Source organism: Psittacula echo (genome assembly GCF_963264785.1).
Source record: "Psittacula echo genome assembly, chromosome: 8".
NCBI lineage: Eukaryota > Metazoa > Chordata > Aves > Psittaciformes > Psittacidae > Psittacula > Psittacula echo.
The window spans coordinates 22996121-23022556 of NC_137744.1; the positions used below are offsets into that span (position 1 = coordinate 22996121).

Genomic DNA, 26436 nt, shown 5'->3' on the forward strand with positions numbered 1-26436 from the left:
TGTTGGAAGAATAAACAGGGCCCACAGCTATAGATTGCCTCACTGTAGATTCCTGCCTTTTCTATCTCTGAAAGTTAATTGCTTTGGAAATGTCATCTTCCTTTGAACATCAAAGACCATAGCATCCACAGGATTTATTTTGCAGTGGTCTTTTTTCTTAGTGTTAGGAAAGGTTTTGTGGCTCTGGTACTCTCTCCCCTGCACTCATCCTCCTGAGCATCACCACAAGGCATAAGATGACTTTGCATCCGCAAGGCTTAGGTGGGATGGGTTGAAGCTGAACAATGTGAACTTGCTCCTGTGTCAGACTGGACCAGAGCTGGCTGAGCCACGTTACCCCAGCACCTGCTCTGTGGTCCCTCCGCTCCGTGTACCCCAAACATCTCTCCACGCTCTGCACTCACTTAGGAGAATCAGGGAGACCTTCAAGCCATGTGCTGCTCCTATGGGTTGGTTTGGGAAGCCTTTCCCAGTGGTGTGTTTGCCCACAGAGGGGCCAGCCCTTGTTCTGGGAGTTTAAACAAGATAACCGGAGGGCAAGGAGAGCCTGCCATCCCTCCAGATAGCAGCATCTCGGAGAGCACCAGGAAACTATGGTTTGTCATCTGTGAGAAATGTTTGCGTTTGACAGCTTTTCACAGGAAGCCTGTCAGAGTGATAATTTAATGAGTACAGATTGCTTGCAACACAGCTGTAAAACGTGCTTTTACAGTGCTGTAAAATAAGCAACTGAGGCTTTTGTGTGTTTGCTTTGTTTGAGAACAAGTCAACTTCTAATACAAATAAAAGGTGGTCATTTATTTTACCCAGCAAACAGTCAAGACTTAAGAGAGGAACCTGCCATTTTTCTTCTTGTCTTGGCAAGGTTAATGCTGGGTTATGTTGGTGTTTGCTGATCAGCTTGTTTCTGTGGAGAACTAATATCTAATTAGATTGAGGGAGTTACTAGTCAGATTAGCATTTAAGTCATAAAAAGGACTTTTTGGCTTTTTTCTCTTCATTGCAGAAATCTATGCTCTTGGTTTGCACAGAGAAAAGCTTGGTGTTCCTTCTGTGCCCAAGCTGATTTCTTGACAGGGAGACAGAAGCTGAGGATGCACACTTAGAGTATGCCAACAGCTAGAGTAAAGCAGATCTATATTTATCGTTTAATCTGTGCTGCTGACCAAGTGAAATGCTGTGCATTGCGTGGAGGAAGATATTGCTGTGAGTGTCCCGCTGCTGGGTTCATCCTGCGGCCCCCCATTCCCAGAGCTGTGCTGGGTATTCCTTCTTCCCACATTCCCAACCTCATCCATGCCCCAGGAACCTCGATGTGCCAGCAAGGCCATCTATGTGCCAAGCCACTGGCACCAGGGCATCCTATCTGGCACGGTCTGGGATGCAGGCATGTGCTGGTGGTGGGAAGCCTCATGGGGCAGGAGGGTGGGTGCTGCCTCTGTGCTGCAGACACGCAGCCTCCTCTGTCCTCCTTCTCTCCTGATCTGGAAAGGGGCACTTGGAAATGGGTGTTTCCTGCCTATGGAAGCGCTGGCTGCTGCTCGAGCCAGAGGTGATGGCTTCTTACCTACCTGGTGCCTCCTTCCGCAGTGTTGTGTTGGGGCTTTAGAGGTGGCTGGTTTTGGGGGGAAGTTTTCATTTCCTTTACCTTCCTTTTGGGGAAGGTGAATAAAGGTGTTTGCTGCTAATTAGGTTGTATTTTATTTTCAGGGTAATTAATGAACATACCTGATTCTAACCCACGTGAAAAAATTGCTAAGAGACCAAGTGCTCTAAAGCCCGGGTTCAGTTTATTCGACTTCCATTTTGGAGTATAACCAATAAGTGAGTTTGGGCAAGAGACTAAATTGATTATGATAATATGGGTATATTACTTGAGGTGACCTTCCTGACTTAAAACAGTGCATTTGGGTTCCTTCAGACCAGTAGTTGGAGCTATCTAATAGATTTCCCATCAGTAGAATTTCAAGATCTTAATTCTTTCTGAAGAGTTTGCTGATGCATCTGCCAGCTCTTGTGCTGGGCAAAAATGTCTATTTAAATAAACAACTGATTTGGTGATCCGAAAAGCTCTGAGCAAAGGAAGGAAGTGAGCCTTCAAAATGATGAAGTGAATTAGAAATTAATATACACCAAGCTAATCTCTATAGTATAAACTCCACGGAAAAAAACCTTCCTGCAGAGGAAATGCCAGTCATGGGAACCAAAGTGGAGGTTCCTGCTGATATTGGACAGAGGACGTGTTGGGTGTTTGAAATCAATCTCTTCTTCCCTGGATCATTTCTCTTGTGCTCCTAAGAGGCTGCATTATATACAGCCATGTCGGGCCCTGAGCCCCGAGCCCCATGACTCTGCCGGTCAGGAACTCCAGGAATGTTTCAGTTTTTCCAGAAAATGTTTTCTGCGTTAGGCTTTGTTTGTACTGGAGCGCTTTGAAGACGAAAAGCTGAACTTCAGCATACTTTTAATACGTTTGAACAAGGTTTAAATTCACACCGGGCCAAAATAGCCCTCCCCGACCCCCTCCTTCTAACAACTTCTGGCTCTAAACGTGGCTCCTTTGAGGATTAAAAAACCCCACAGAGGCATGTTTTAATAAAAAATATTTAGTGACAATGAGTCACAGAGAAGCAGAGGTCGCAATCCTCAATTGCTGGTGGCATGCATGAAATAATACACTTCCTTGCCGGTGCCGTGCGTGGTGGTGGGGGCCATGCCCATGCCCTGGGGTGCCGGTGTCTCCACGGACCTGGAACAAGCAGGCGGTAGCACCACCGGCACGTGAGGGTTTGTCCTGGTGGCACCCACACATAGCTCCTTCCCAAGGCCATGGAGTGTGGAGTTTTGTTCCAAAATGGCCCAAAGGTATTTGGCTTAATGGACTCTTCCCTGGTTTTGTTTTATTTAGTTTTATTTTATTATTTTAACTTATATTATTTTTTATTTTATTTTATCTTTATTTTACTTTAACTTATTTTAACTTATTTTTTAATTTTATTTTATTTTATTGTATTTTAACTTATTTTAAGTTTTTTTTATTTTATTTTATCTTATTCTATTTTATTTTATTTAGTTTAGTTTAATTTAGTTTAGTTTAACTCATCTACACCAAATCTCCACGGCAAAGGGTTTGTGGTAATCGCAGAATCATGGAATGATTTGGGTTGAAGGTGCCTTAAAGCTCCTGACTTTTGGGATGGGATTCAGATTTGCATCACAAGAGGTTTCACTCTTGTGAGTCTTTCAGTCTGGAGAGAGGTTGAGGGGTTGGTTTAGGAAGAGTAACCCTAAATGTTGAGATCTAGAAAAGGTGTGAAGTTTTTTAGGGAGCCCGTTACCCTTCCATTTCACACGGGCGATGGTCTCGTTGTGGTGAGTTTCCCAGCTCAGCAGTGGTTGTAGCAGTGTGCCAACACTCCTGGTCACCAGATCTTCTCTTCCTCTTCTAGAGTTCTTCAAGGAGCTCCTCGAGAACGCAGAGAAGTCCCTGAACGACATGTTCGTGCGGACGTACGGCCGCTTGTACATGCAGAACTCGGAGCTGTTCAAGGACCTGTTTGTGGAGCTGAAGCGGTACTACGTCGGCGGCAACGTCAACCTGGAGGAGATGCTCAACGAGTTCTGGGCGCGCTTGCTGGAGCGCATGTTCCGGCTGGTGAACCCCCAGTACCACTTCACGGATGAGTACCTCGAGTGCGTCAGCAAGTACACGGAGCAGCTGAAGCCCTTCGGGGACGTGCCCCGGAAGCTCAAGCTACAAGTGACGCGAGCGTTCGTGGCTGCCCGCACCTTCGCGCAGGGCCTCGCCGTCGCGAGGGACGTCGTGAGCAAAGTGTCCGCGGTGAGCAATGTGTTGTGGTTATTCCTGTGTCCTAGGTGATGGGTAGCGTCTTTCCCTGTTGTCCTCATTAGGTACCTAAAGGTGTTGGTGGTAGTTGAGTGCAGGTAGGACCAAAGTCCATTGATGTAGGGTGTCCATAGAATCATAGAATGGTTTAGGTTGGAAAGGACCTTAAGATCGTCCAGTTCCAACCCCCTGCCATGGGCACGGATGCCTCACACTAGACCATGTCGCCCAAGCTCCATCCAACCTGGCAGTTCTTCCAGGTTCATCCAACCTCCAATTCTTCCTTATATCTAACTTGAACTTCCCCTCTTTAAGTTTAAACCCATTATCACTTGTTCTAACACTACAGTCTCACATGGTAGATTCACATTCTGGGGACACCACCATGCAGTGCTGCAGCCTGGCAGCTGGAAAGTTCCCCAGCTTGATGCTGTCCTCCTGTCTAGGGAACAGCAGTAAGCAGGAAATTAAATGCCTGCTGCAATGGAAATAACCATGTTTACTTGTGTAGTGGCCCTATCGTCTTCTTAATATTGCCTTCAAATTACAGTGAGTCATGGATGCTATGGGCATCTATTATGGAGCAGCTGGTTATTTGCTCCTTGCTCCCAGGCATGGGGAGAGCAAACAGTGCTTTTATGATAACAGTGAGCCAGAGTCACATGCACAAGGCAGGAGCCAGTTGTACTTGGTTCCACACATGCAGCACAAGTTAGACCCCAGACTTTTATGGTCAAGTCGTTTGGGGGGAATCAAACAGCTGTGGTGTGTTGCTCACTTGTATGTTTACCTCCCTGTTCTTAGAAACCACTTTGGAGTGGTTTAAATAGGGTGACGTTTTCTTTTGATATAAGATCTGTCTTTAATTTTAGCCTAAGGAGCAGGTGTAGTCAATAATCCCTTAAAGTGATTGTGCAAGATAACAAATATTTGTGATTTCCTTTGAACAAACCCAGCTAATTTCCTGTGGGCTCCGGAAGATTTGGTACAATCATTGAATTGGGTAGAGAGCGGTTTACTTCCTCTCTACCTGCTTACGGAGTAATAAACCACCAGGCTGAAAGAGCAGGCAGTAGTTTGAATCACCCTCGGCGCCAGGAAAGGGGAAAAAGGGAAGGCAAACCAGAAGAGAAAGGAGTTCAGGTGTTCTTAGAAGCAGACTGCAGTTTTGGAGGCAGCAAAAGAAGCATCACTGAGGGATAACCACTGCAATTGCTTTGACTTGCAGGGATAATGTTAAAATACTGTCTTTCTGGAAAGGGAAAAAAGTCTGCTTCCATTTTAATTCTTCTTGAAAAATGAGAAAAGCCAGCCTGTGATAAGCCTGCATGCGTGTGATAGGGCAGAGGATATTAGCAAGGACAGAACTGCCATATCCAGGCTCCAGGAGCAAGTTGCACATTAGCGGTGCCAGATCCCTGGACACGTTGACTACCCATCTGATAGTGCTGGCTCTTGGGTGAGACATGTATACGTGCCCCTGGTTGAGAATGGGTGCTGTGGAGCTCCATGGGTGACACAGGGGTCCCTCTGATGGGACCATAAAATCCTTCAGCCTCAGGGACACCATCCTGCGATGGGAAGATGTGGGAGGGAGGGACGGTGCTGAGTGAGGCCAAGTGTGATGTCTCCATGCCAGGTCACTGGCCAAGACCTGTTGGTTGGGGTTTCAGCTTTGGTGGCTCCTGTTTCTGGCTCTGTGGCAGATGCTGTGGTCAGGGATTGGGGTTTTCGCTGCCGGATGTGGATGAAGTATTCGAGTGGGAAGTCTGTGTTAAGCCCCAGCGAGGTTTTAGGGGATGTGCAATCACTTGATAGGCAGTGAATGTGCATGGGTGAGGGATCGTGTTTATGCTCCATCTGCTCAGAATTCATCAAAACGTCTCCAGACTTGACACGGAACCACGAGGGCTTCGGTCCCCGCATCTGTTACGAATCAGAGTCGTGGAGCTGAGGTGGTGTCGTGATTTCTCTTTCCCTTTGAAGATCCTTGAGTACAGAGTTGCTTTCAACCCTAGAATTAATTGCTCGAGTGGGGAAAGCTACCCAGAGACCCGCTCAGCTGCCAAAATAGCTCACGTGTCGTGGACAGTCACTGTTCCTGCGCTTCCCACTTCACTTTCACAAGTTGCACTGGAAATCCTGCAACAGATTGACTTTTCCAAGCAGTAGCCGAAGTCCCTGCTGCTGAATAAGCTTTGGTTGCAGCACTTGAAGGAATAATAATCTCTTCTGTAGAGTTTTAATCTCATTCAGTGGAAATCTAACATCACGTTTCTGCAGGATACAATGGGAAACTCTATATGCGAGTTTAAAAGCTGCTGGTTTTATGCCTGCCGCTTTGCGGTTGTGTCTTGGGGCTTCCCACATTGCATATAGATCAGCCAGGCTTTGCTGAGCTCTGTATAATGACTCTACTGACTTTGCTTCCTTATTATTTTTAGTCGGGACTTGTAGTGGAATGGCTGCTTCTACCAGGGATTAACTTGAGGGATAAATCTTCTGTTCTTCTTGATGAAAAAGTGTCCAAAGTGAGGCAAATGAGTTTTGTTTTTAGTGCATTTTGTAACAAACAAGTTAAAAATGCTTAATTGAAAATCCTCAGGAGGAGAAATCCAAACTACTGCAAGGCCCAGCTGCTGCTCCTTACTTTCCTGGGGTGCTATCAGGAGAGCGAAGAGCACTTTACAGTAGAACAGCCTTGATGGCTTTTTAATGATCCTACGTGCTTTTACATCTTTGCTTGGGAGATGCGTTTAGAAAGGTATTGTGAGTTTGGGAGCTAAGGGGGAAAAGGAGTGCGAGTATTGAAAAGCTGCAAGTGTGCTTGATTTCTGAACCAGGATGACAGAAAAGAACTTTGAGTTCAGCCTTGGATGGCTCAGAAGCCGTGTGCTGCTGCCCAAGAACGCATCGGAGAGAGAGCCATTGGGTTCTGAGAGAAAGCACAGATTTGTTTCAGACTGTGTCTGAAAACCACGCAGTTTTTGATGCTCGAGTGTTCACCTCTCAAATTCTCTCCTTTGGACCCAAAAGGTACAAAATCCTCCAGTTCCATCCTGAACAGCAGGTCTGAGAAGAAATCCCAGGGCACTGTTTGTGCCTGCTAGAGATGTGTCCTGCATCTGAGGTGGGCTGCAAGGGGCTGGGGGCCTCCAGCCTTTCCCTCCATCGCCTGCTGATGCCTGGTGCTTTCTCTGACCTTGCTGCCCCTGCCTTGGGGAGACGGAAATCTGCCCATCCCCTAATTGCTCGCTTGCTACTTAGCCCTTGACAAGCACTGAAATCAGCCGGGTTAAATTGCTGCCAGCAGTGACATTTCCTGGCCCAGCCAGGGTGGGGAAAAAGGAGCAGATACAGGCCAGAGCCCAGAGTGACCGAAGAAAGGATGAGAACCAGCAACTGGGCAGTTCTCAAGCTGCAGAGATGTTCCCATAATTACTTACATGCGATTAAATCCACCGCCTGGTCGAGGGTCATGACACCTTTGAGGGCAAAGTGCCCTCAATTATAGGCACAGGATGGAGATCCCTGTTATGGGGGGAGAAGAAGGTGGTGAAGTCAAGGACTGAGCTCCTGACAGTGTTCTGTAGGGTCTGGAGGACCCTGCTTGCCCTGCGTGATGAGATCAACAGCAGAGGCACATGAAAGATGAAGGCACCAGACATCGAATCCCTGTGTTTGTGCTGCCATCTCTCCATAGTGTTGCAGATGGGGACCTGCAGATGGGACCTCCTGCAGTCGCAGCAGTGGTGAGAGTTTTCTGCAGCCCCCCCCCAGGAGATTTATGCTGATGAACTGTTGTTTTGGGGTTCTTTCACCACGTTTTCCTCCTGCCCTTGTGTCTGATGGGTTGAGGAACTGCTGGGAGCACAGCTTCTATGAGAAATACACCTACCCCCCTTTGGCATCCTCAGGAGACCGGCAGCCTAGAGGAAGCTGCAGGGATGTTTGTTCACGGGGGCTGGAGAAGGCTCAGCTTCCTTCGTATCAGCATTTCTCCCCTAATGAAGTGTGATGATAGCAGCCAAGTAGGGAGTTTTCTTCAAACCGTTTATGGAAGAGAATTGCGGAGGGGACACTGGTGATTGCCTTCCCACAGCATTCCCAGAGCTGGAGCGAAAGCCCGGAGCCTTAACTCCTTTTGATCTGGGCTACCTCATCTCTAATGAAGCATCTGTCCATGGAGAACAACTTGAAGCTCTAAGCCTGCATAAACCAACCTACCACTGACCTGTGTGAGCTCCCCTACTACTACTGTGTGAGCTGCATCTCCTGAGCCCTTTTTGGCATGGATGCTCAATGTGGACCAGACATTAGCTTGGGAGAATCATAGAGTGGTTTGTGTTGGAAGGGACCTTAAAGCTCATCCAGTTCCAACACCTGCCATGGGCAGGGACACCTTCCACTGGAGCAGCTTGCTCCAAGCCCCATCCAACCTGGCCTTGAACACTGCCAGGGATGGGGTGAAGTGATGCTAAAAGTAACAAACCCATGAATGAATAAGAGTTAAGGCCTGTAGGATAAAAAATGTTAAGACACAGAGATCCCATTAGAGTAAAAGTTATGCCCCTTGTCAGCACCATTTGAGTATCTAAAAGTTTAGTCAGACAGCAAAGGTCCAATCTCCCGTTGTGTGGTTTTTGTCCTTGGTTTGGCTTAAAGGGAATGTGACCTTAATCCTTTCTCCGGGAAGAAGTTCCTATTTCTATACCCAGTGACGCTGGGCAGCCTCTGAGCAAGAGCAAACCCTCCTGGGGAAGTGAGAGAAATGAAATGTGTTGCTTGAATGTGTAGAGAGGAGCCAGGGGGGCAGATGCTGCTGCTTCATTGGCAGCTGAGAAACAGCCAGGAGGAGCCCTTTTAGTGTTGCAGAAGGACCTCCAAAGAAGCAGTGCTGTCGGGGCAGCAAGTTACGAGCCATGGGGCCAGATTGAGGGGCTGCTCTGCACAAGGACATCGCCTTCCATATGCCAAGGGCAAACATCAATGCAGAAAACAATACCAAGCACTTCTCCACATCAAAGATGACCCTGAGAAGACCTGCCAAGAATGTGGCTGCATCTGCCTCAGCTCCAGCCATCTGAGGGTCTGCGCTAGGCATAGCCTTCAAAGCATGCTTAAGCAGGGTTTAAGGGGCTGAGAGCGCGCCTGGATGCGGCTGTGGATTGGAGCTGATGGCATCATGCAGGAGTGTTTCAGTCCACTGTTTTTTGGGTAGGTTTTTTTCTGTTTGGTTGGTTTTCCATTTGGTTTCTCCTTTTTTCTGTCGTTTGGGTGTTTTTTCCTTTCCTTGCCTCTCCCCCACTCTGTGGTTCTGCTGCTGATTTTGAGAGCAACGTGAAGGGATAACTAAGGAAGTTTTTGGGTGTAGCTGCCAAGATAAATGTTCTCCCTGGTTTGCTCATTAAAGCAAACAATGCTCCTGGGTATCTGCAGGGTGTCTGGGTCAGGGAGAGGCAGGTGCTGGAGAACAAGCTTTGTGTGAAAGGCACTTTGGTCCTGGGGACACAGAGCAGGAGATGCTGACTTGGCACCCCGAGGTCCCTCTGTCCCACGTGGGCTGCGGGTGCTGATTGGGAAGACAAGCAAGACTTGCTCCCCTTTTGACACATTAATATTACAACTGAGCAGGTTGAGCGACTGGTGGTGTGATTCTTAGGAGCTCTGCTATTCCTCTTGCAGTGTCACATCATGTGGGGAAACAAGGTGTAAGTAGGAAACGGGGCATAAATGTACTCTTGAACTACTCCTTGCGCAAGACAAAGCTGCAGCAGACGTTACCATCAGTGAATACCGAGGCACAGAGCTGCACAGTTCCCAAAATCCCTTCCTTAATATGCTCCTTTGTGCAAGGCTTTGGAGGCCCAAATGTGTGGTTGAACCAGATGCTTTTGGAATTATTCATGTGTTAGCACTGGGCCAGAAAATTGGTTAAAGGCATAGTTAATTCCAAAACACTTTCATTGGAATATTTGGGGTGGGGAAGCAAACCAAGAGCCTCCCAAGTGATGATCTGCTTCACAGCGAGCCGAGCGTCTGGTCCAGCGTGTGCCAAGATGATGCTCTTGCACAACACTGAGGGAAGGAAGAAGTGATGTACGGAAGGTTGTGTTGGTCCCAGAAATGGATGACACTTGTCTAAATGGGCGGCTCACCTGGAGCATCCCACAGCCCCTTTAGTCAGCTTTGGAGTTAGCTTCGGGAGTCAGGAAATCCATGTCACTGAGAAGTCATCCCTTTGGTCTTCCTTATCCAGTATTGCCCTGATTTTCATTTACGTATTTATTTTTGCAAAGGAAACAGTATAAATCAGAAGTAATTTCCTCACAATTTGTTTTCAAATCACTGGATTTTTATGGGTCTTGGTGGCTGTGCTGCTGGCATGGCAACGCTGCTGTTGTGCGAGCTGGGAAAATAAGCAAGCCTGAGCTATCAGTGGTGTTATAAATAGTTATTAAAGCTGACAGGTTTCTAAATGTTGTTATTAACATTCTTAATGTTAACTTGAGGGTAGAGTGAGGGAACAGAATGTGGCTCTGGCTGTCTGGCGGCTGGTGGGAGCTTCCTGCAGGACCATCCGTGGTTGGAGCTCTGTCATCCTTCCTCAGCTATTCCTTGCCTTAGGAAGAGGAGAAAAAGAAACCAATTGCTTGTCTGAACTTGCAAAGATAGGTTTACTTTGAGTTCTGGTGGCTTTCTGGTAGGCTGTTGCAAGGCATTTCAGTTGATAGCTGTGTATGTTAATGGTGGAGTTTCTACCAGATACATGAATCCAGATGCAATTGCCAAGGAGCTGGAAAAGGCTAAGGATGCAAGGCAAAGCATTTCCCCTGTGTGAGACCTTGGTGTGGGATGGGTGTGACAAGGTACCAACAAACCCCAGATTTTACTGTACCAAGAGCATCTTATTTTTCAAAGAACATGCTTGTACCGTCACCAGTCAGTGTAAGCTGTGGGCGTGTTGTGGTTTAAACGCAATGGAATGTAAAACCAGGAGGCTGAGATAAGAACAGTTTAACAACTAGAGTACAATATGATACTACTACTACTAATAATGATAAGGGGAAATAACAAGGGGAGAGAATGTAAAACTAAAAGGAGAAAGGGAAAACAAAGACTGACCAGCAGTGATGCCCAGTCCAGTTGCTCAGCGCCTGCTGACCGATACATGGCCTGACCCGTGCAGCAATTGGTCCTTTCCAGGTAACTCCCCCCAGTTTATATCTAGGCATGATGTGCTGTGGTATGGAGAATCCCTTTGGATAGTGTGGCTCAGGTGTCCTGTCTCTGCTCCCTGCCGGCTTCTTGTGCCTCCCCTCACCGGCAGAGCACGAGAGACTGAACAGTCCTTGACCAGGGTGAGTGCTACCAAGCAAGAACTAAACCATCAGTGTGTTACCAGCATCATTCCCAGACTAGAGCCAAAGCACAGCACTGCACCAGTTATTAGGAAGAGAATTAACTATCCTAGCTGAGACCAGGACAGGGACTATCTCAATAAATACGACGTGAAACATTTGAATCAAGCCCAGAATTGTTTACTTTTCACTTAAGTCTTGTGGATTGTGTGCAGATCTGTATTTTTAAGGAGCAAGTTTGATACGAATGTGAAGGTTGGTGCCAGAACACATCTGTTAGCAGCTTTTAATCTTCACGTTTGACAAAGCATAGAGATCTGGACAAATTGTAATTTACATGATGAAACCACAGGGTGATGGATTGCTGCAGCGGCGTGGAACGCCAGGCAAAGCAGATAAAGTTCCGAAGATAAAAGGAAGGGGTTGGAGTGCATTTACTCCTATTAGAAGGTTTTACAGGGTCTGTGCACTGCAGTGTAGTACTACCTGGGCTCAGATCTACCAGGGTAAATCCTCTTCAGCAAATAAAGCTTTCTTTGGGACTCTGCTTTATTAGAAAGGAGATTATTTGGTTTTGAGGGTCATTCTAGAGTAGAGTTTGAATGAACTCGAGTTGCTTTCCAAGATAAACACAACCCCAGAACAAAGCGTATCTGGGTTTACTGTTACACACAATGGTGTGTTAAGAGCTTGCACCTGGTGTGGCAGAGGGAACATGAAAAGCTTGTGAAGAATTGCCAGTGCAGCATATGGCACATCCCACTGACAGATCCAGAGCTGCTCCGGACCGGGTCTGGGCCGCTTGCCAGGGCTAGGGTTCTCATTGCAGTGATACGCAGCAGTGAAGCATTTATCACTATTGTAATGAGGTGTAATTGCTCTTAATCTTCCCCAAAACTCTCTCTTGGAGGTGGTCTTGCCTTGCACCTTCCTGTTGCTTCCTGACACTATCAAATGCCAGAGCTGCACTGATGGATTTCCCTTTTGTCTTCCTGTTCACCTGCAACTATTGCAAACAGCTTCCCTGTGGGTTACATCCATCAGTAGTTAGTGCTCGGTTTGGTCACTGCTGGCTGGGGTTTGTCTTCTGCCATCACTCTGTACTCAACTCTGTGTAGGGCAGCAGAGGCACAAACCTGTGTGGGGAAGGAAGCCAAAACCCATTTGCTTTTAAAATCATCCAGGGTCCGAGTGACCATCCCATGTTGTCCGCTGTGGAATGTGGGAAAGTGGCTTCAGTTTCCACTGCATCTGTTGGGATTCACAGAGATCAACCCCTATGAAATATCAAAGCTGGGGGGATGCAGCAGAATTGCAGCCGCTCAGCACTGATGGGGCGAGCTTGGAACCTAAGCTGGGAAGGGTCCTCCCGGGTCACTGCTGTGCAGCAATTGCTTTCCATAGGGCTGCAGCTTTCCATGATAGGGTTGGGGAAGTCTCCTGTTCCTTGTCCCATTTCAAACTGCTCTGGCACCTGCTCGTGCTATCACCATTTTCCTAACTTCCTTCCCAAAGGGGATGTGGAGCAGCAGTGCTAGAATAGCTGGGATCTGCTCATAGCCATAAGGACTAGGTGTTGGAGGTCCTGGCACCTTCCACCAAGTGATAGAGGAAGGGATTTTTATCAGAGAAACGTCTAAGCTACTAAACTGGGGCATCCTTCAGAGCTCTGTGTCTGGGTGGAATATGTTATTTGGTTCCCTCTTCTCCCTGCAACTTTTTTGTTACGCAAGGGCTGCACCATCTGGATGGCAGATGATATCTTTACATTTGTCTGTTTTCAGTTTTCCAACTATAAATCATCTGATTTAGCTGATTTCTGTTGCTTGAGCTCTTCCCAGTGTTTGAACTAAGCTCAGCTTTAAAGCTACCCTGCCCCAATAGGGAGCTTTCTGCTGGGGCTCCTGCTCCTGCTGCGCCTTCCAAATATATTTTTTTATATATATATATACACACACAGAGATACACATATATATATATATGCGCATATATATATGCTCTGAAGCATCTGAGTCAGACTCCACCATCACCACAAATAGCTTTCTACATTGAGTCTCCTTTTGTGCCATTCAGTCCTGTTGTCCTCTGCCATGAAGCTGATTTCCAGTCCTCCAGCAGATGAGATGTGGAGACCATCCACATCTCCATCTGTTTGTATTGAATAACTTCTCTCTTCCTTAGGGCTGTGTGTGTGTCTCCTCCTTCAGCACAGTCTTGGATCATAACCTATTAATGGCGCTCTCCATAAATGCCTTACAAGAAGTCTTGAGCACATTGCTTTTAACACCAGAGACCGCTTCTATTTTATCGGTGTATCTCTGATTGCATCTTAATTTTCCATTTCATGTGTGACTAATTAACACTTAAACTTGCTCTTTGGGGAGCTTCTCTCTTTTCGGTGCTTTAGACGGACCCACCACGTGGCCGGCACTGGTACGTGATGCTGGAGCTAATGCTCCTCAGACTGGCTGGATGGAAATGGTTTCAATGAACGTTTTGAAGCTGGGCCAGAGAGTGAATCAAACATGAATGACCATGAGTCACATTGGAAAATAGCCCTGTGGAGGGCTCGGGGGGTGACGTTCCTGCTGCAGATAGCTCCGCTTGCACACCCAGCGATTGCACATGGGCTTCGAGGGTCCTCCCGGCTTGTCCTCATCTGCTGGCTCTAGCTGCCACCTCCGTTGGGTGTGGGGAATGGTGTTACTTAGCATGATGAGTCCAGAGTGTAAGTGAACCTGGATATGTGTCATGTAAATGCTGTGTTGAGGGAGCAGAATGTAAGATAAAGGAGCTGGTCTCTCTGCCGGAGAGCCCTGCTGGGCAATTGTCCAGACAGAGCCGAGCCTCAGCACCCAGGAGGAAGCAGGCACACTGGGTGGGTTTGGTGCAGGGATAGAGGTAAGCACCCCGTCTCGCCTGCTTTCTCCCCAAGAAATCCCAGCATTGTCGTGTTTGGTGTGTGTTTGCAGCAGATCTTGGATCATGCAGCCTTGCATCGTGCCTTTTGGGTTGGTCACGTTTTACTGCTTCCCTTGAGCACTGTGTGTCCCCTTGGAGTGCCTGTCCTTGTACAGGTCCCACAGTACACAAGGTGCATTGCAGTGTATCTGCAAAGCAGATAATGCTTTGCAGAGGTGGGAACTGGCTGTGCCCCATAAGTGGCAGGTACACCCGAGGACGTAAGCCAAGATCTGCTCCCCAGATCTCTGGACAACGTAATGGAGAGCTCTGATTGGAGGGTGGTGGCTGACCCCATTGCATGTGCTGTGCACAGCTCTCTTCCAGCCCACCTGGGGTAAATGCATGGGGTTTTTTGCTGTAGTGACTACGGACTAATTCTGTTCTCCTTTCCCCTTTCCATCTTGTACAGGTGAACCCCACGCCGCAGGGGACACGAGCACTGTTGAAAATGATGTACTGCCCGCACTGCCGAGGTCTGGTGTCGGTGAAACCCTGCTACAACTACTGCTTTAACGTCATGAGAGGCTGCTTGGCCAACCAAGGCGACTTGGATGCTGAGTGGAATATCTTTATGGGTAAGGCAATATGGGTTAGAAATTCATGTGAGTGTGTATTGATACCATGTCCCTCACCTGAATGGCTTTTGTGGGTGGCTGTGCTGAGCTATAGCGAGTTTTTTAGGTGTCTGTGATGGGTATCTTTTCCTTCCACACCTCTGTATGTGTTTTGCTTCCACATCTTCTGCCGTTCGTGTTCATTTTCTAGAATCCCAGCCTGGTTTGTGTTGGAAGGGACCTCAAAGCTCCTCCAGCTCCAACCCCTGCCACGGGCAGGGACCCCTTCCACTGGAGCAGCTTGCTCCAAGCCCCTGTGTCCAACCTGGCCTTGAACACTGCCAGGGATGGGGCAGCCACAGCTTCTCTGGGCACCCTCTGCCAGCGCCTCAGCACCCTCACAGGGAAGAATTTCTTTATTAGGATATATAGGATATAATATTAGGATATTATTTTCCTCATATCTAAAGGAGAAGTGCATAGAATCAAGTACATAGAATCATTCCTAAATAAATGAGACTTCTCTTGTGCCAGTGATCTCTGTTGCAGCAAGCTTTAGACGGATGGAGCTGCCAAGTGCTTGTAGGATTGGAGTATCTCTTCTTGCTTGGCCAAGCCTGTGTGCAAGCTGTTTTTCCCATACTGCTCCTGTCACCATCAGCTGTCCTTCCTGAAGCCAGTTTTCTTGCTCAGCAGCCTGGAGTCTCCCCGCCAGCGGGGGGGAGCTTTGGGAAAAGCTGTAGGCCTGTGTTTTACATTAAACCATTGAATGGGATGTGTGCCTGAATCTGGTTTTTAAACAGCTCATTGGTGCTTGGCCACCGTCCTTCTGAACGCTGGTTTATGTGATGCTGTGTGAGTGCTTTCGCCATCTTCTTCCTCCTCTTTGTTAATTCTGTGCTTAGAAATGATGTTACACGAAATCTAGACTGAAATGTTAAATTCTGCCTTGGGTCAAGAAGCGATGATGCATCACGTCTTGGGGCACAGGCAATAGATAATGTTAAATGTTTTCATTTGAGTTCCTTTTCCAGGAGGCTTGATTTATCTGTGAACGGGCATCCTTTGGGAGCACTCACTTCACTCCAGTTACTGTGTGATCCAGTGCACATGTGAAGTGTCTGCTGCTACTGGCAAGGCTGTGGTACTCTTCCCGTCCCGCTCATGGCAAAAAGAGACTGTTAGAAAGAAAAGATTTCCCTTTCATTGAGCTGTGAGATTAAAAAGAAGGGAAATTGCTGACAATTGGCATTTCAGGCTAGATTTAAATCTTAGAGCTTGTTTTGCACGCTGGCTTTTCACTTTGCCCGTGCCAACTGGATGTGCGCAGGGTATTATTTTCAGAAGGCCTTTTTTGCCTGTGCATTCCATGTAGGGAGTTAAACGTGACACTAAGTTGGGTTTCCAAGTCATTCTCTGGGATGCTGACACCCCCCTCCCTTCCTCCCAGCCCTCTTTCTCATGAGAATATTAAGCATTTCAGCTACAATTGTTGCTGAAATAGCTCAAAGCCAGGAGACTTGCAGACATCTAGTCCAAGTAGAAAAGAGGAATCCCATGAAAGGGAAGGGCATAATGCCAGAAACCAGACAAAAGCACAAACAGCTAATTGCTGTAGGTGGTATGCAGCTAAAAATGAACCTCGGGGGAAGGCAGCGAGCCCTGTCACATGAGACTGATCAGCGACTGCATACAATAATTAAGATTATTAAACAAGACAATATGGATAACTGTGATTCCAGGTTGGAAGCAAAGCTTTCTTCTAGCAGGGCTTCCTCCCCAAGGGAGGAATTCCCCATGGGAATTCTTGCCTATTCATTACTTAAGTGTGGTATTAAGCTTCGTTACATTTATTGGCAGTATCTGCTTGGTTCTTGCACTCTGGGTTGATTCTTGCAGTACACCAGAAACTTAAGCTGCGTTATCTTTAGTTGAATGACTGACCAGGTCCTGGTTGTGGTCCAGATTTTGGGTTCTGTCTCAATTTGCCACTTGAGCAAGGAAAATGGAATAGATCAGGTGTTTGGGGCAAGGCACGTGTCGCACATATCCTGTGTGTAGGGGCTGGAGGGTTTAAATGAATCAATAAATAAAACAACCCCCAAATTGCCCCTCAAAACCCACCCCACAAGAAAGAAAACCGCACTCCACCTGCATGGGCTCGGTGGGATTAAGTGCTAAATGATGGCAATGATTTATTGTGCGTCAAAACCAGCTTTTGAATATAGCAACATAATTTAAAGATAGTTAAATGGGAGAACTTGGAACACATGCTGCAAGAACGTATGAATGGGTGCACGTGTGTATGAAATGCTCATGTGTGTGTTAGTGGGTCTGTACGTGAGTCATTTACGTGAAGCTTTTCCAAACTCGGATGTAAAGTTTGTGGAGTTTTTTGGGACAAGAAGACTTTTAATTCCTTACCTCGGGAAAGTGCCATTTAAAGTTATGCTGTAGGAAATAATGAGGGAATTGTGCTCTTTTCTCCCATTTAGCTGTTTGAATTATTTCGCCCTCTATTCCTGACACAATTACCCCAATTAGACAGGGGTATACTTTGTTTCAAACAAGCTGTTGCAGGGGTTGGAGCTCTCCTGAATGAACAGTGTTAATCTCCAGTGCCTTTTCATCATTTTTATTCTTAAATATATTTCCCCCCCTCCCCCCCAAGGTTTATTCTGCTCGGAGATGTCAAATTCAGGCTCTATATATACATATCGGGAGTGCGACTTTGTGTGCAAAGCATTTTTTTCCCCTTTAAGAAAAGATTGGTGTTAATGAATGGTCAAGGTCTTCCCCCTCCTTCCCTCCCCTTTTAAATCAGATCTTGGGGTTAAGACTGAAAACTGCCTTTTGTTCCTCAAGTCAGACAGTGAGGCTGAAGATGTGGGTTTCTGATTATTGGGGGCACAATGCAAAAGAATTGCTTGCCTTCATGAGAGCGAGGTGCTTTGTTGCCAAGGATTGTCTCAATGCCAGTAGCAAGGACAAATGTATGCAGAAGGAAAAGGGTCTTTAAGGGGTGGTGTGGGTTGGAGGGAGGGGGGGTCCCTCCCCAAATCCACTTCCATCTCCCCATCACAGGGAGGAAACACTCTTTGTCATGCTGTGCGTTTGTAATAAATGACCTGGGTACATTTTTCACTCTGCCAGACTTTCGTTTTTGTGAAGCACCTCACTATGGCTTATAAATACCAATTATTTTGCACCAGAAAAATCATTGATATTTGTAATCAACGCCTCTCTCCCAGCAATGGGAAAATCACTCTGGGAGGTGAGTTTCTGGTGTTGCTGCAGCCTGCCTCCCCTCTTGTGTGCTGCGATGCCAGCGTTATCCTGAGCCCCAGCCAACCTTATGAATGTCAGACATGGCTGCTGGGGGGAATCACTGCTTACCATGGCTGTGGTGGGGACACCAGCCAGCTCCTGGTGGGAGGTAGGAGCTTGCAGGATGCTTCCAAAATCAAAGCTGTGGATGAGGTGGAGCCCCCCCTTTCCCTTTTTTTTTCCCCTCCTTTCTTTCTAATGGAAGTTTATTTCCTTTAGCCCTCCTTGCCAGTATCAATCCCCGCTCCAATTATTACTCTCCTTATCTTTCCCCGGCAGCTTTGGCAGCTCTGCTGGAGGCCGAATGCATTTTCTCTATGGGCAGTCAAAGCGGAGGCTGCATTCCTGGGCTGTGATACATGGAACGCCATGGCACCCCTGCTAACAAAGGGCCCAATTCGCTCTACATTCCCATGGTCTTGTGGATGGCCTGCCCGGCTCAAAGTTTACAAAGATGCCAAACAGCCAGAAGAATTGGGGTTTATGTTTCCTTTCAGGCTTTCACAAACACTTTATTGATCTGCGGCCTTTCCTGGCCACTCAGAGAATGAAGTAGTGACAAAATGGAATGATTTTTGGGTCGGGTTTTCCTGTGTCGGTTGAAACTCTGCATTTTGTGTGTTTTATTCTCTGCCTCCTCATAATATCTTTATTTGAAATGAGCAGCTTCCTCCAAGCCGGGCCGGGATGTTCTTTATGCGCGTGAAAACCCCCAAAAGCATTGACAATGATGAACACATTTAAGTTGTGCTCCACTTGTTTACAAAAAGTCTCCATTTGGTAGCACATCAAAAGCATTTTTCTCCCCTCCGGCACAATGGTATATTCATGCTAGCAGTCATTACTCAGAGATTTGAAGCATCACTTTATTGGAGCCCACCACAATACAGTCTTAAGACTCTTTGTTTCATTTGTTATTACCTTCTTTCCCTCCCTCCCCCCCCCCCTTTCTTTTTAATGCATTTAGTTCAGACCTGTTTGTAGTCCCTGATGGCTGAATTCTAGGCATGCCCTGCAGCAGCTCTGTCATTGATGCTGGTGGTGTGTGCCTGCAGGATGAGGAGGCTTCCTGCGGGCTCCTGCTCCTCCTAAGCACCTTGGGGTTTAGGATGGGGTTGATCGACTGATAGACCTTTAAGCAACAGCCAGCAAATCTTGACAATATTGAGTTGGGTTGTCTTTAAAAAGTGGATTTACAGGCTAGGAAGGTATCTGCAGTTTGTGGGGTTTTGAATAATATTAACAACAATTATTATTATTATCATTATTATTATCATCATTACCATTATTACCATTACTATTTTAAATGCAAAAGTAGCTTAATTGTCTATTTGTTCTCAGTTTATGGCTTTTTTTAGTGTAGTTTAACCTGACTTGGGCACTAAGGCAGAGCTATTACTAAATTGTTCAGTGTATGGAATATCTTTATAGGGCTTTAAGAGGGAGCCAGAGCCCACAGCAGTTTTCTGCTTGTTGAAAGTACCTTCTGCACTTGGAGGATAAACATCATGAGAAAAACTTTGCAAGAGAAATTCGTAGAAATGGGAAACATGCATTTCTCCTTAATGGAAGGGAACAGGAGGGGGGAAGAGCTCCTCAGGAAAGGGTTTCTTCAGGTCCAGAGTGAAGAAACAGGCTGCGCCCTGCCCTCTTACCTCACCCAGGCTAGGAAAAAATGAAGAATTAAATGCAACTGGGAAATGATGAGTTTGTGCAGAGCATCATGAAGTGATGCAGGAGAGGAGACGAGCAAACGGGGTGCTTTGGGGTGGAGGGACCGTGGTGAAAACTGATGTGAAATAAAGGTTGCGATGGGCAAGAAGAGGGGAGTGCTTAGCAGGAGGTGTGTACCTGGAGGCACCTTGTAGAGAAGAACCAGAGAGAGGGATTAAATGCAATGCAGAGCGAAAACCTTAATGCCAATAATAATTTCCCAGAGGAAGTAGTGGATGTTCAGTAGCTGCTGTATTTAATGATGTATTTGATGAGGACGTGCGTGTCGACACGGGAGGAATGACCTAGTGTTGGCTGGGGGACTTTTCCGTCTCCCCTTGCCTAGAGTTTTGCCAAAGACATCATTAGTGCACAGTGAGGTGTATGTGTATATATATATATATATATATGTGTATATATAGATATGTGTGTGTGTATATATATATGTGTGTGTGTATATATATAGTGTGTGTGTAAACAGAAGCAGCATTTACCCCGGTCTCATGCAGTCTCCCTCGTGCAAATTGTCCATGCAATCCCTTGGCTTCCCCAGGCATGGCAAAGCCTGTAGCTTTCCATTAGGGAGAGCTGGTAATGATGATCGTCTTGAGCCCTTTCCCATTGGTGTCCTGCATTCAGGAGCACCATGAGGAAGCCGGTGGCTTTGAAAGCAGTCTTGAAAAACAAATGACACAAGACATCCTTTAATAACCGAGGATGGAGAGGAGGGTGTTAGTAATGCTTGTTCTAATGGGAGGAGCTGATTACAGGCTGCCTGTTGGCAGGCTGCGATGGTTCTCTCTCCTTTAACATGGCTTTTGATGTATATGAGCCTGCAGCTCGGGGCTGGCAGCCTGGAGGTGCCTGGTGATGGCTCTGGGAATGGAGCAAAATGCTTCCTGGAGATGTGTGCCTGTCAGAAGCAACGTTGTGGTGGTGAACATCTGTGTGCTCCATCTGTTGTCCTTGTTACCTGCTAGTCTTGAAGCCCCTCCATTAAAATCCCTCATTTCTCTCTTTGTGTTAGATTCGATGCTGCTGGTAGCAGAGAGGCTGGAGGGTCCCTTCAATATCGAGTCAGTCATGGACCCCATTGATGTGAAGATTTCAGATGCAATCATGAACATGCAGGAGAACAGCATGCAGGTGTCTCAGAAGGTAAATGGGCCAAGGGGACACTGTGGTTTATGTATCCAATGTATTCTATTTCCCTGTTCTCATCAGTGGGTTATTTCTTTAATGCCCTTTCAAGTATATATAAAGCTGATGCATTATTTGGGGCAGGGGCCGGGTGGGAGCCTGCAGAAGGGAGGCTCTTGTGACCTCCCATCTCATAAAACCCTTTCCTTCTCTCATGTAGGTTTTCCAGGGATGCGGCCAGCCAAAACCTCTTGCCCAGGGCCGGGCTGTGCGCTCCGTCTCCGAAAGCAGTTTCAGTGCTCGCTTCAGGCCCTACAACCCGGAGGAGAGGCCAACTACAGCCGCCGGCACGAGCTTGGACCGGCTGGTGAGTGCCTGGTCCTGCTTCGCACCCCTGTACCGCAGCGTGTAATTTTCCACTTGTAATTTATAGGGTTTCTTAATATTCCTTGGCTGTCTCAGGCTCTCGGAGGGGTGTAATCTGCCCATGGCTCTAGACGTGAATTACCTCAACACTTCTATGTCAGAAAAGTGCCTGTTTTAAAGGCTTGGCTTATGAGTAATGTGTGAGGAGCGGTGTTTAATTTTGTATTAAAGAAGTAAATCAACCATCAAAACACGCAGCCTGAAGATCTGGCCTATACACGTCTGTTGTGATGAAAAATACCTTTCCAGCTTCACTTTTAATGAGCGTTTGGTATTCTGGATTATGTCCTGTTTTCTTTTTTTTTTATTTAATAGGTTACTGATGTGAAAGAGAAGCTGAAGCAAGCCAAAAAGTTTTGGTCATCTCTCCCTGGCAACATTTGCAACGATGAAAAGATGTCTGTAGGCACTGTCAATGAGAATGAGTGCTGGAACGGGAGCGCCAAGAGCAGGTTTGGCGATGCTGCTGCGCCTGCTTAACTCTCTCCCTCTCACCTCAGCCTTTCCCCAAGTGCTCTTCTCCTACAGGAGTGATCCCAGCTCCCGTGAGACAAGTCGCTGCCATTATCCCTTCATTTCTTGTGGATGGGAGAGCTTGAGCACAAAGCTTAAAGGGTTGTCCAAGCTCTGCATGGCAGTTTATTTTAAAGGAGAGAGCTGAGTATAGATACCCAGACATGGCATCTCCTCTTGGACTTAAACCGCCCTCTTAGTGGTTGCTCATGGGTTTGGGAAGGTGATTTGTACAACATCCGTATCACGGCTGCAGGGTGGGGATGCTCGCGTTGCTGCCCAGTTGAGCAAAGGGAGATGGAGGCTGCTCAGATGTCCTCTCTTCCGCTGCAGAGGTCAGTGGCATGAGGGGGGCAGTGGTTTCCATGCACGCTTTTTATGGAAAAATAGTTACAAACCTTTTTTTTTTTTTTTTTTCTTGTAAGGAAGAAATTGCCAACACATGAATAAGCCAAAGGTTTTCTGTCATATGGTTTATGTAACTGTTTGAGTTTGCGTTTGGAAATGGAAGTGGGTTTTTTCTGTTTGCTTACTGAGGAAATAAGCAATATCCAAGATGTTCCATTAAAACAAAAAAAACCCCAACAAATCAGTCATCCAGGCTGTTCCAGCAGTTTTTCTAAGTAACAGTAGGTTTTACCCCTGGTAGTTTTGGGGCTCAGGACTGAGCCATCCCACATCCACTTTGCACCGTTTTGTGGGTGCCTGAAACTGCCTTGCTTGGCCAGGGTGATGGTTTGGGTGTCTGCAACAAGAAATGAATGGCTCTGCCCCCCTGCGGACTTGGTCAGCGGCTTGTACAGGGCTTTTCACAGCTGATCTCCCCAGTGTGCATGCAAAGCTGGCCCCAGTAAGGAGGGGAGATGGAGACTTGGCAGCCCTGGGCAAGGATACAGAGGGCAGGCTGGACATCCTGTGTGGGTTGTGCAAGATGGTTTGCTTTGCTGTTACCATTTTCTCTGTGGCTCCAGTAAGCTCAAAGTTCAGTTGTCTTCCATGCTCTGGTTTCTCTTTTGGCTCTCTGACTTCTTTGAAACACAATATTGATCACAAATAATAACAAAACCACCACCATCACTAATAATAGTGATAAACAACCTTTCCATATACAGGACAGCGTTTGAGCCCTTTGGATGTATGCTTGTATCTCACTGCCTGGTCTTCAGGATCTGTAGATAGTTCTAAAGGCTTTTCTCTCCTGTGGTGCTGCTATTGGCATCATAACTAAGAAAAGAAATGTTTTCTTCTCTTAAATGATGAATTTTCTTGCAAGTCAGGTAATTGAAGGAGGGAGAAAAAGTGTCATATCCCTGCTCGATAAGATGGAATACCCATTTCAGGAGACTTATTCTGTTGGGCTTTGTTGCTCAGTCTCTCTTTTAAGCCAAGAGGCCATACGTGTGATCAGACCCAAGCACACACTCCTCAGACCAGCAGCTCAGCTCTTCTCTGCCATAGTTACGTTACCTTCAACATCACAGGCATTTCTTCTGCTGGGGTTATTAGGGATATTGCATCTCATGTCTGCGTGGTGAGAAATACACATTTAATACCCCAGCTTGGTGGTTAAGGTCCATTATGCAAAGCCAGAATGATGTTCTTGCCCCCAACAGTTACTATAGGCTTCTCTGGGATAACTATAGCCCCAAAGGTTGTTTTCCCTAAAGTGTCACGTATGTGGGCACCTCAGCAGCTTGTTTTGCTCTGTGGCCTGCAGCAAGCTGATTTATGCTATTGTAAGCCCTGATTATTACAAACCCCAGATCTCCTTCTCTTTTCAAGTTGGGGAGAAAATTGTCTTTCCCCTGCCTTTGTGTCATGGGCTATATGAAAACAGTATTTAATTCCACATGTTGCTCAGGCTGCAGGGAGGGAAGGTGGGGTAAGAAACCAGAGAAGGCTCTGTGAGGATTCTTAGCTCTGGTACCAGCAGGAATGGTTTCTTTGCAGGTATGACTTTGCGGTGACTGGGAATGGCTTAGCAAGTCAAGTGAATAACCCCGAGGTGGAAGTCGATATTACGAAGCCAGACATGGTGATTCGCCGGCAAATCATGGCTCTGCGGGTGATGACCAACAAGCTGAAGAATGCCTATAGTGGGAATGATGTCGACTTCATTGACATAAGTATGTTTGCTGTTGTTTGCCTTTTGCTTTTCATTGTTTTCCCTTTCTATTTGGATCTCTTTATTTGGGTAGCTGCTTAAGCTTCAGCTGTGAAGAAGTGTGTTAGTAAAGAGGGTGGGAGCAAGCGTCTCAGACAGGGTGTATGAGGAGGGTTCTTCCCATAGGATTATAGAATGATTTGGATTGGAAGGGACCTTTAAAGGTCAGCTAGTCTACCCCACCTGCAGTAAACAGGGACATAGAATCATAGAATAGTTAGGGCTGGAAAGGACCTTAAGATCATCCAGTTCCAACCCCCCTGCCATGGGCAGGGACACCTCACACTAAACCATGCCACCCAAGGCTCTGTCCAGCCTGGCCTTGAACACTGCCAGGGATGGAGCATTCACAACTTCCCTGGGCAACCCATTCCAGTGCCTCACCACCCTCTCAGTAAAGAATTTCTTCCTTAGATCCAATCTAAACTTCCCCTGTTTAAGTTTGAACCCATTACCCCTTCTCCTGTCTTCATCTTCAACTAGATCAGGTTGCTCTAAGCTCCATCCAACCTGGCCTTGAATGTTACTAGGGATGGGATGGGGTGTCTGTCATCTCTCTGGGCACCCTGTGCCAGCGCTTCAGCACCCTCACAGGGAAGAGCTTCTGCCTGAGAGCTCATCTCAGTCTCCCCTCTGGCAGGTTAAAGCCATTCCCCTTGGCCTGTCCCTACAGGCCCTTGTCCCAAGCCCCTCTCCAGGTTTCCTGCAGCCCCTTTAGGCACTGGAGCTGCTCTGAGGTCTCCCCTTCAGGAGCCTTCTCTTCTCCAGATCATCAAGTCCAACTTGCTCCCCTTTCCCCAACCCTCTCCAAAGCCTCGTGCTGCAGCGCAGGGGAGGATAACACGTGTGTTTGTGCCCGCAGGTGAGGAGAGCAGCGGGGAGGAGAGCGGCAGCGGCTGTGAGCTCCAGCAGTGCTCCTCAGAGTTCGAGTTCAACGCCACCGAAGTCACTGGGAACTCCAACAAGAGCGATAAGAACGTGAACACTTCTGCCGCTGCCCGGGGCAGTCTATCACAAGCAGCCTTGCTCCTTAGCATTTTCTTCTTGGCTGTGCAAAGACAATGGAGATAATTGTGCAGCGTAGGGGTGGGGGGAAAGACTTTTATTATCAAAGTTAGAAGGCACCTGCTTTCACTTTTATACCATCTAGGGACTTGGCTTTTTAAGTTAATGGACAACAGTGTACAGTTTTTACTATGTTGCCACTGGTTTTAAGATACTGGTTATTGTTTTTTTCCCTTGCTATTGTGGGAATAACAGGAACGGGGGCTGCCAATCTGTCCCGTTCCCCACGAATCCATGTTAGAGGTGGATAACAGAAATGTATATACAAGCCTGTAGTTAGCTCTGCATTTGTGTCTTTATCATTTTTTTTTTGTTCTTTTTTTTTTTTTTTTAAATTTTATTTTATTTTACCATATTTCCTACAGAAATGAAAGCGCCCTGGGGTCTCCTTGGCCTGTAACAAGTCTGTGTTTCTGAAATGAGAAATATCTGTACAGAAGCAGGTTTTATTTATCATGTTATCTAATGGGGGGAAAGAAAAACAATTGCCCAACAAGCAGAAAACGTGTTTCATGTAGTTAACTTCCCATTTATCCACATTATGTTAGTTGCCTTATCTGGAAAGAGGTGCAAGTAATTTGTCTTTATTCTGCGGTAAAACAAGAGGCGAAGGCAGAGCTGGTCAGTGTGCCAGGTGGCCTGCTTGCACAGGGCGTTAATGCCAGGAGCAGGTTGTATGTAAAGAAACAAGAGGTTTGGTGAAATTGGAAGAGACTACGGAGAATTCCAGTTCTTGAGACACCGAGAAGAGTTGTCGTTTGTCCCCCAGGATCCTTGCAATTAGCTGTAACTCCTGTAGGTCAGTTCCCGACATGCATCCCCCTTGGGAATAAGGCATTAAACTTGTTCAGTTGGAAGCATCTTGTCGTCTCGCAGATCCAAATGCCAACATGTGTCTCGTCTGCAAACGTGTTAGGTGAATGCTGGATTCAGTTCTTAGTGTTGGTTTGGTTTTAAGGGATGCTAAGTGGGAGGGAAGGTGGGGGGTGTTGGATTGGTTTGTGCAAGAGTTGTGTTTCCTCTCCCATGGGGGACAAGGGGGAAGGAGCAGGCGAGCAGTGCCCCGTGGCACTGGTGCAGGCAAATCCAAGTTGGAGCAGGCAGGAGCTGGCAGGGCTGAAACTCCTCCTTTTCCATGTATTTGATTTCCTGGGAGCCAGTTCCCAGTGACTGCAGCTTTTCGGCATCACTCGAGGCACCCTCCTCTCCTTACCTGTGCTTTCGCAGTTGCAGCAGTGTTGTGGTGGATGGCAGCAACTCATTGATAAAAGAAATGTATGTTTTTAAGACAAGAGATGAAATAGCTTGTAAAAGAGTTTAGGGAAACAAGAAAAGGCTTTGGAAAGACTCAAAATCATTCTG

At 46.9% G+C, this 26436-nt stretch overlaps 1 protein-coding gene across 1 annotated transcript in view; it reads left to right on the forward strand.

Annotated features, from left to right (window-relative positions):
- Positions 1–25877, forward strand: part of GPC4 (glypican 4) — a gene marked incomplete at its 5' end in the record, with an annotated part of 64398 nt that extends 38521 nt beyond the window's left edge. Inside the window, 7 exon segments of the mRNA XM_080624897.1 lie at positions 3450–3841; positions 14582–14747; positions 20794–20924; positions 21127–21273; positions 21648–21784; positions 23796–23971; positions 24872–25877. Of these exon segments, the coding sequence (XP_080481023.1) occupies positions 3450–3841; positions 14582–14747; positions 20794–20924; positions 21127–21273; positions 21648–21784; positions 23796–23971; positions 24872–25080 (1358 nt within the window). The 3' untranslated portion in view covers positions 25081–25877.
- Between the last annotated feature and the right edge of the window lie 559 nt (positions 25878–26436).